General features: G+C 32.6%; 1 protein-coding gene across 3 annotated transcripts; it reads left to right on the forward strand.

Moving 5' to 3' along the window:
• The first annotated feature begins 1,607 nt into the window (after nucleotides 1-1,607).
• LOC134248770 (uncharacterized) lies at nucleotides 1,608-4,401 on the forward strand. 3 transcript variants are annotated; one of them, XM_062731157.1, is made up of 6 exons: nucleotides 1,608-1,809; nucleotides 2,354-2,404; nucleotides 2,705-2,743; nucleotides 3,225-3,257; nucleotides 3,539-3,580; nucleotides 3,737-4,401. In XM_062731157.1, exons 1-6 carry the CDS (start codon nucleotides 1,707-1,709, stop codon nucleotides 3,931-3,933), a joined length of 465 nt encoding a protein of 154 aa, XP_062587141.1. In that variant the 5' UTR covers nucleotides 1,608-1,706; the 3' UTR covers nucleotides 3,934-4,401. The 3 variants fall into 3 exon arrangements, with proteins under 3 accessions (XP_062587141.1, XP_062587143.1, XP_062587142.1); XM_062731159.1 differs by having other exon boundaries at nucleotides 3,539-3,591; nucleotides 3,737-3,913; XM_062731158.1 differs by lacking the exon at nucleotides 2,705-2,743 and having other exon boundaries at nucleotides 3,737-3,941.
• Nucleotides 4,402-9,745: the final 5,344 nt, after the last annotated feature.

Genomic DNA, 9,745 nt, shown 5'->3' on the forward strand with positions numbered 1-9,745 from the left:
ATCAAGGTGGAATAACCCAGTATCCCGAACGGAAACCACAAGGAAACATAATGTAATCTTGAGGTTTCCATATGGTTTCCATAAGGTTTCCCACAATGGGAAACTGGTTTTTTCACCCAGTGATGGGATTTGGAACATGGATAGATATAATGGACTTCTACAAGAAGACATGGTCACAATGCACATGCATACACGTGCATGTACGTGCGCTGCAATCTGATTGGCTGAAACTTTGTACAGCTATAACTCCCTTGGTTTTCAACCAAACGGGGTGGATTTTAGAACATAGATAGATGTAATGGACTTCTACAAGAAAGTATGGTCGCCATGCTCATGTGAGCACGTGCGTGCACGTGAAATGAGTAAAATAAAAAATACTCTTGAATTAGCGTATTTTTTTAATACGTTTGGATTAATTACTTTGATATTTAGTATATTAAAATTTATAGATTGTAAAGACAAGATTATATGGTCATTACGCACATGCATTTACATGCGCACGCGTGCAATGCTAAAATTTGAATGAAATTGGTACACTTCTGGGTAAACGTTGTTAAAGTCTCAAATGAGTTTGTCTTATTTAATGAAGCTTATAGGGAATATGGCACCAAAAGGTAGTTGGGGAGCGTTTGGGGAACATCTGTAACGGTCCCCGTTACTGGTATTCATTTGGTTTCAATAAAATTTGTATATTCATCATGTTCATATAAATTAGAAAATTATGTATTTAAATTAATCCCTTTCTTTTTTTAGATCGTATCTATCCTCTCAGAAGATGTCATTAATCTGGTGTAGATGGGGGGTTTGACTCTTTGTGCACAGCAAGTTTTCCAACGGATAAAACAAGCAAGTATAAATATCAATGCAGTTTTTAGCTCACCCGGGCCAAAGGCTCAAATGAGATTTTCTAATCGAAATTTGTCAGTTGTCATTCGTCGTTCACATTGTCATAAACGTTTCTCATTTTCATCTTCACCAGAACCACAATTTAAATCAATACCCCCAGGGGTAGGGTAGAGCCACAATGAAAATTCAAGCTTTTAGGGAAAAAAGTCACAGTTGGTCACAATCATATGTAAGCATCTTTAGTAAGTGTAGATTAAATTTGGTTCAAATCACTCATCGCTAGGACCACAGGGGCATTATACATGTGGATGTATAAGCTTTTCAATAATCAACTGATTTTTGCTTTTTTTCCAAGTCACAGTGCTCAGATAAGCAATATAGCCCTTGGGCATCTTGTTATTTATAACTTACTGTATAATCCCTATTAACCGCCCCTGCCCCTATAAGCGCCCACTTAGATCTTTTTCAATTGTCAGGAAATAAAGGCACCTTGTACAATGATCAAAATTATCTAGAAAGACAAGAATAGTATCAAAAGTCTGCAAATTTTTGAAGGAAAAGAAAATAAAACTTGTTGATTATCCAATTTCTTGGTGGAAAATGATTCATTTAGCATACTTTGGGTGGATTATCTTCATTTAAAATAAAGTAAAACATTATTTTGCAGATTCTTTGAATTTATTTTTTTTTAATTTTTTTTTTAAGTTAATATATGATATTACCTAAATATTACAAAGAGAATACCAAAATAACTGCCCCTTTTTCGCAATTGCCTAAGCGCCTGGGGCGGTTAATAGGGATAATACGGTAAGTGGTATGGCATTGCTGTTATAAATGTGAGTGAATATAATATAAATATAATGTCCCGTTATGAATTCATTGTTTGTTCCATCACTTATCTCCCCTCTCTTTTTGTAGATACTCAATCCGGACAGGTCCTACCAGTGTCAAAGAGGAGATATGGTACTCGTATATGTTTCTGAAAATAATTTTTATGAACCGTCATATTCATTATCTCGAACTCAATGGGAGGACCCTAAATAAAATTGAGAAATATTAGGATTCACTATATCCAGGGTAAAATACATGAGGAAAAAGGAGTCAGGACTTCCAAATTTCTTCAACATATCCTTGGTACTGTAAATCACTTTATATTCGCGAGAACTTTATTTTCGCGTAATTACGTGAGACAGTGTGCTCGCAAAAATTTAATTCTCGCGTATAATAGTATTCCTTAAGAACATATAAAGCAAAAACCAAAACTCGCGAAAATTTTGTCTCGCTAATAAAGTCAATGACTATCTCGCGAAAATAAGGTGTCGCAAAAATTTAGTGATTTACAGTATTTTAGATATCATTGTTCGAGATACTGAAGTTTAACTGTATTTCATGGTCAATAATTATAAGATGTACTTTATCTAATTTTGTTGATTATAGTTTAACATATGATACAAGTGGTAACTGAAGAACTACATCTTTGATAATACTTTGCCTATATAAATTCTAGAGGAAGCAAATCTTGAACCTGAAATGGGGATGGAAGCACCATCATCATCTGGTTAGTTACTTTTTATTATTCTCTCTTTCAGGGAAAGGCAAAAAAAAAAGAATGGGGCGATTTAGAAAAATTATTTCATTAATACCAATAACACAATTTTGCAATTAAAGTATCTAAAGTTTTCTTGTGAACTATTCAAATTTTGGGCATGTTCCTTTGTAATATTGAGAAAGGTTACACACTCTTTAAAGAAAACAGCTAGCAGCAACAAGCAATCCTTAACTTTAAATTTTATGTATTCTTTCTTAGGCAGTTGAATGTACTTTAATACAATGTAAATTTCTAGTTTTAATTACACAGGTTTCTGCCAACCAGAAAAAGCTTTAAAGACTATTTCAGGTGAGCTAATTTCACACATATAACTAAATTTTTCACAATACTTAAATATTGCTTTTAATACAACATAAAATTATGGTTAATCTAATAATGAGAAATAATTTAATTTTGGTTGTAACATGTCATTTGATTAGATTATTTTCAAAAAATTCAGACTATATCAGATGACTTGGGTTACCTACTTCAAAAATGTATCAGCTTGATGTTACATTTAAATTACGTGGAATTTGAAGGCATTTTTGAAGGAGAAATTGTCCCATTTTCTACATTTAATGATGGAGAATTAAAATGAATGAATTTATTAGCTACCCAGTTTATACTGCTATAACCTGTTTTGGCTTTTTTTCATACCATGAACTGTAAACTGCTACAACCCAGGTTATGTATACATGTACCAGTATAACTTGGGTAGCTAGTAAAATCACTCCTTAAAAAGAAGCAATGAAAATATGCTTTTCATTTTATTTATTTTCACTTTTTGCAGCTAACAGTCTTTCTGCCAGCAGCAGAATCTCAAGTGAGTATAATACTCATACCAATATACATGTACTAAGTATTAAATATGTATACATTTGTTCCAGCCAAGGGATTTAAGATTAATAAAGCAAAGTGTAATTTCTTCAAATTTCCAATCAAATTTTTAGACTAAATATATCCATGGAATGAATATCAAAAATGAAAGAAAGTGAATATTACTTTGATCTGGACTGTTTTTAATGTGAATGATCATTAAGAAAATGCACATACAAAAAAAAGAAAATACATATTCAGTTCATGTAACAATTTTGCTGTTTTCAGATGACAGAACTGCCAGTAAAAGAAAAGACTCCACAGTGAAGGGTAAAATACAAGTATACATATAGTTTCAACCCAGTTGAAACATTCAAATTAGTTTATGCAAATGTAATGCAGGTTCATGCAGATTTATCTCTAAATTCACACACCTTTTATTTTCTTCTGTATGATCATTCTTACTAAATGTAACATTTATTTCAGATCCAACAAAAGACAGACTTATGGAAATTGAAGAGGAGAAGTTGGTGATAATGAAGGAACACCTTAAGATTGAGAGAAGAAAAGTGGACATCTTGGAAGATTACGTTAACTGGAGAAAGAAGATGTACACAGAGGGCATGGAAAATACATGTACACCAACCGTATCTCCAATAATCAGAGGGCTTTTCACCTCATAGGCTAAAATGAGCTTTTCTGATCACTTATTCTCAGTCCGTCTGTTGATTTACGTAAGGGATCACTGTCTAGTTAGGATAGTGTGCCAAGGCATCAACAATAGTTAGAAGCATGGGATAATTTTATGCATAAACTGTAGTTGATGTCCCTGACATACTATCCTAACTAGACAGTGATCCCATATATTTTCATTTCATTGTGAAATAGAATTTTACATTTAGATTTTAAAAATATAGACCAATATATTTCAATTACACAAGGCCTCCCATGCCATTTTAAATAGCCCTTGCCCTCTGACTTCAAACACAAAGTCGTACAAGATTTACAAGCTCCTCAGCTCCTGACCTATCAATTTGCCTGGTAATATACATTCTTGTAGAATTGTCAGGAAATCAACTCCAATAAATTTCAGAGTCATGATATTTTTTCTGTAAGCTTATGCACTTATACATAAATCAAAGTTTTGCACTGAAACATGAATCAAAGTTTTACATTTTACTGATAAATTAGTTTTTTATGCCCTCGTAAACGAAGTTTCGGGGTATATAGTTTTTGTTGTGTCCGTCTGTCTGTCTAGCTGTCTCTCTCTCTGTTTTTCCGCAAAAACTTTAACCTTGCCCATTACTTTTGAATTAGTAAAGCTATGACTTTCATATTTCTCAGGTGTATTCCTTGTGACAAGATCTTTCTTTGGGTACCACCGAATTTGACCTATTGACCTTGACCTTGAAGTTTGACCCATTTTTACATGAAAATTTTAAACTTTTACTTTGGCCACATTTTATTGAACAGTAGATACCTTGTAGATTTCCGTACTTGTGAAAAAACTTAAACCTTGGCCATAACTTTTGAACGGTAAGGGATAGGGCTTTCATACTTCATATATGTAATCCTTGTGAGAAGACTCTTCATTAGATACCATGAACTTTGACCTTGACCTTTGAGATGACCTACTTAAAAAAAACAAACCTTGACCATAACTTTTAAAGGGTTAAGGCTAGTGATTTCATTAGATACCATGAACTTTGACCTTGACCTTTGAGATGACCTACTTAAAAAAAACAAACCTTGACCATAACTTTTAAAGGGTTAAGGCTAGTGATTTCATACGTTACATATTTAATCCTTGTGACAAGACCTTTCATTTGATAACAAGAACTTTGACCTTTGACTTTGACCTTGGCGTTTGACTTACTTTTAAAAAAAATTATCCTTGGCCATAACTTCTGAACAGTTAAGGCTAGGGGTTTCATTCTCTATATAAGTATTCTATGTGGCAAGACCTTCCATTTGATACCAATTACATTGACCTTTTCACCTTGACCTTGGAGATTTTTGTACTTATTGAAAAAACTTTAACATTTGCTTTCTTTCAAATTTCACAATTGTTTTCCAGTGAGAATACCTTACTTTTGGTACCAATTAATCAAATTTGCATTTAAGAAGTTTAATCTTTGCTATGATGCCATACGGGGGCATCAGTGTTTCACAAACACATCTTGTTTTAAATTAGCTTTGAATGAATATGAATATATTAAATTTATTAATTTATAAGTACCAGGTATAGATATTCAGAATATTTTATTTTCATATTCTTCTTTGACTGTAAGCACTGTGGCCCATGGGCCTCTTGATTCTTAAAACCACACCTTTTATTTGAGGGTTAGATTACCATTTGAAAATGCTGTACATATTTATCTAACATTAGTATATGTTGACTACTTATTCAGTTATTATGTTGTATAGATAAACTGTATTTATATCACCTGAGGTGTGTGTATATTGTGAAGTCCCCTAAGATGCTTACTTTGTACAAATTCCACAAGAATGTTTTTTGTTAATGAAACAAAAATTTTGTTATTGTTTTGCGTGAACTATGCATATTATATTATTTGTTACTTATCCTACTGCTATTAAGGTCTTATATGTATTGTAATGAGATGTTTGTAGAAAAAACAACAGCAACAAAATAAGGTTTACTTAATTGTAATGTCTTTAAAATTCTGAATATGGTAATGTTTAATACATATAATGATAAGTAGACAAGCAATATTGACCTGCTGATGATGCAAGACATATACATGTACATGTACTGTGATGTACGCAATACTGGTTCTGGTATGACTGCTATGACTATATTATTATTATTTCTTAGAATGATCTACAAAAAAAAGATTACTTTCAATATGAATAAGACATTAAATTTGTATTTAATATTATTCACAAATTGTCATTAAGTAAACTACTTCAAGCATAAATATGGAGGGTTTATCCACATGGAATGAATACGCTTTAAGTTATATGGTGCCAATTTAAGGAGTTTACATGTAAAAAAAAACTTTGTTGCTAGTAATTTATTATCTTCTCTTTTTTCTGATGTAGAGCAAATTGCTTCATTGCTTGGAAATTTTTGCTATATCTATATTATAAGATGGTAACATATTAAATTTCTTTACTTAAAAATTGTACTTTGTAGTGGCATCTTGTCATTTTCAGTACAATTTAGAAATTTTTCAATTGGTTCCTGAGTGTATAATCGGTATTTATGAAACATTGAAAGTTTTAATTCATGTTTTAAGGTTTTGTGCCTCTCATCATACTATTTTTGTGAAGTTGTCATCTACTTAAGCTGTGATATGAATTTATAAGAAAAAAACCTTTGTTCCTTGGTAAAAGCTGAATAATGAAAGTCACCATTATATAGAATTCTGTTACACATGTATTTACATTTATAGTGAGATGAATTATTAAATGATTATAATAGTAACAATTTAAAGCAGTTTCAATTGTCTATTTGGAGAAGAAATCATTCCATCTATTACGGAAGCTGAAAACACTGTACACTAAAGAGTTCCAATTGTACAATACAAAATAAGTTTTTGAAAAAACTTTTATGCAGTTAAAGTAACCTGCTCCTGTATGAAAAATAAAATAATATCAGACCAAGATAAAGTAACCAAATACATAATTTTACGTGTTCTGTATTTTACAAATATTATATAAGCTAGAAAGATTGACTCCTGTTCACTGATAAATCATGATTGACTTTAGAGAGAGAGAAAAGAGAGAGAGAGAGAGGGGGCATGAATGTGTTTTGCATGCATATATACATATTTTTCTCAGTTGATATTAAAATATATTATATTTCATGTAAATTAGTTGAATCTGATTGGTCGAGAAGCATTTGCTAAAATACACTATTACCCGCTGAATGCTCTCCAGCGTAGCAACAGTCAACATTGCTTGACGAGGGTGGTATTACAAAAAATAGCGACTGCGCAGAATTTATGCGCGCACTGTTCACTGTTATATGTATTTGTATAAAACATTCAGTATAATATAATAAATATTGCATGTAGTTGAGTGTAACATTGAAAATTTTCAAAAACCATTGTCAACCTCGGCTGCGCCTCGATTGACAAAGGTTTTCTTGGGGTAAAATTTTAATGTTACACTCAAATACATGCAAATTTATATATTATTTCATCACTACTATCATTATCAAGTGAATATCAAATTTAAGTATGATTTGTAAATGGGACTGCAAGAACTAATTGAAACGTTAACATGATGGAAAGTGGATGTTGTTAAGCCGATTAAGATATTCTGGTTACACTGAATGGCTCTTGACACACTAGACCGAGACACCCCATGAAGATTCCACATTCCGAGAAAAATGCTGCCTTTGATAAGTATCTTATTGTAACAAGTACCTAAAAAATTGCATAATTAAGCATTCAATTGAATATTCTAAGAAATATTGTGGGGGGTGGGGGTGGTAATGACTTCCTTGATATTACATAATACGCATTTTTGCATTGTTAGATTCATTTTATTTCTTAAATATATAGGTACATGTATAAATAATTTTTAATATAGGAAGTTACTCTGTAATAAATTCAAAATAATTGTGAAAATTATCCTTCAAAGAATCGGGGGGTGGGAGAGGGGGGTGGGAGGGTTGAGAGAAGAGAGTCATCTACAAAATGGTTGTTTTGCGGAATATCTCAATATTGATCGAATACATGTAAATATACTTGTCAAAATGATATATAGTTTTAAACAAGCTTAATACTCACTTTCATTTTTTACCACAAATTCCAACCGTACGAAAAAAAAGGGAATACAAATATTCCAATATTTGTAGTAATTTTGAACGACATCTTAATACTCTGTAAAGTTTAAGTGGGACAATATTTTCATACATATTTTTTTAATTTTCAGAATTTGGTATGATATTTCTTGTTTTTATTTTTACCACCTCAGATTTCTTTTTTCAATTAGCAAAAATATATATAGTCGGTGTATTAAAAAATAATAAACAAGCACAAGCATACATTCAAAAAAACAGAGAAAAACAAGTCCTTATTTATTAGAATTTATTATAAATTAAAGTTTATTTTTCCTCGATTGTAACTATTTAAAAAAATCTCGATGCTTTTGATTGGGGAAATGGAATGGTTTTTAAAAATGCGTATGTTTGGTATATATATGCAAGTTTTTTTACATAAATTTATATCAGTTTTTGGGACAAAGTGGAATAAAAAAAAAAAAATCTCTCATTCTCTATATCTCTGTTTTTTCTTTTTGTTCATTTCTTTGTGGAGCTTTTGGCATAGTTGCATACACATTAATATTAACGTTACGCAAATTTTTATATTTATGCAATGGTGTGCCGAGTCCTGTTGAAAAAAGAAAGATAACTTTAAACGTACAACAAAGTCGGACTGGGCTTCGTTATATTTTCATACAGAGATGTTATACCTGTGTGGGTTGACAAGGCATGGCTTCGCCCTGTAGATCTCTGCACGTCGGCTTCTACCATGTCAATAAGTCTATATATGAAAACTCAGGTAAGCGATACCTTTCTATCACTTCCTGGTCGTTGAGAAAATCGAGGGGGTTTGTCCGATCCCGGAAAACCCTCTCTCGTCGAAAATTTCCTTTCGCATCGTCTGCTAGCAGGAGAAAAACATTTTTGTTTATTTACGTGCTCGCAAGTTAATTAACGAGTGCCCCTGACCACTCGTAGAGTTACGATTAAGTTTAGTCGTAAAACGCAAGTCGTAACTCTTAGTGAAACGCTCTTACGTGCAACGTTCACGTTTACGTCTACGTTTACACTAGACCTGTTAGTGAAACTGTCGCCAGAACTTTAAAGACACAACCGGGCCTGTAGTTGTGGGAAAAAGATACGGCAGGACACATGGACGAAGTGGGGTTAGAGGCTCTTGGTGTAGCTCAAAATAAAACCTTTGATGTAACTCCAGCTGCAAATGGTGGGGCTGACACGGTGACCATTAACGAACCCATCCTCACAGCGTTACCGGCCAATTCTAAAAACGAAGGATTCAGGAAAAAACACCAAGCTATTGCTGACGTGAAAAAAAGTTTGCTGGATACTTTACATTTGGATTTGTTTCAACAAGATCGATTTCTGCCTAATGGAGTAGACGTCCGTTTGCGATTTAATCGAGCTAGACCCTCTTTTCATGATGATCAAAGGAGGGAAATACAGGAAAAGTGAAAATATTATAGATCTTTTGGGTGGAAAAATCAAACCCACAGCAGTCATGATGAATGCCATTAATCAAAGTTTGAACACCCACAGAGCCAAATATCCCTTGAGAAAGGGAAATGAAAAACCTTTTCCATCCCCCCCAGGGACCCAGTCTAAGATTACAGATCATCTGTTTCAAAGGGCAGATACCTAAACGTCTCATTTTAGGCTTTGTGGAGTGCGGTTTAAGGGATAAAAATAAAAATCCCTTTCATTTCCAAAACTTTGGGATCAAGAAATTAGATGTCAGTATC

Source organism: Saccostrea cucullata, unplaced genomic scaffold, assembly GCF_032062105.1.
Source record: "Saccostrea cucullata isolate Sc308-1 unplaced genomic scaffold, CSIRO_AGI_Scuc_v1 ctg6807, whole genome shotgun sequence".
Classification (NCBI taxonomy): Eukaryota; Metazoa; Mollusca; class Bivalvia; order Ostreida; family Ostreidae; genus Saccostrea; species Saccostrea cuccullata.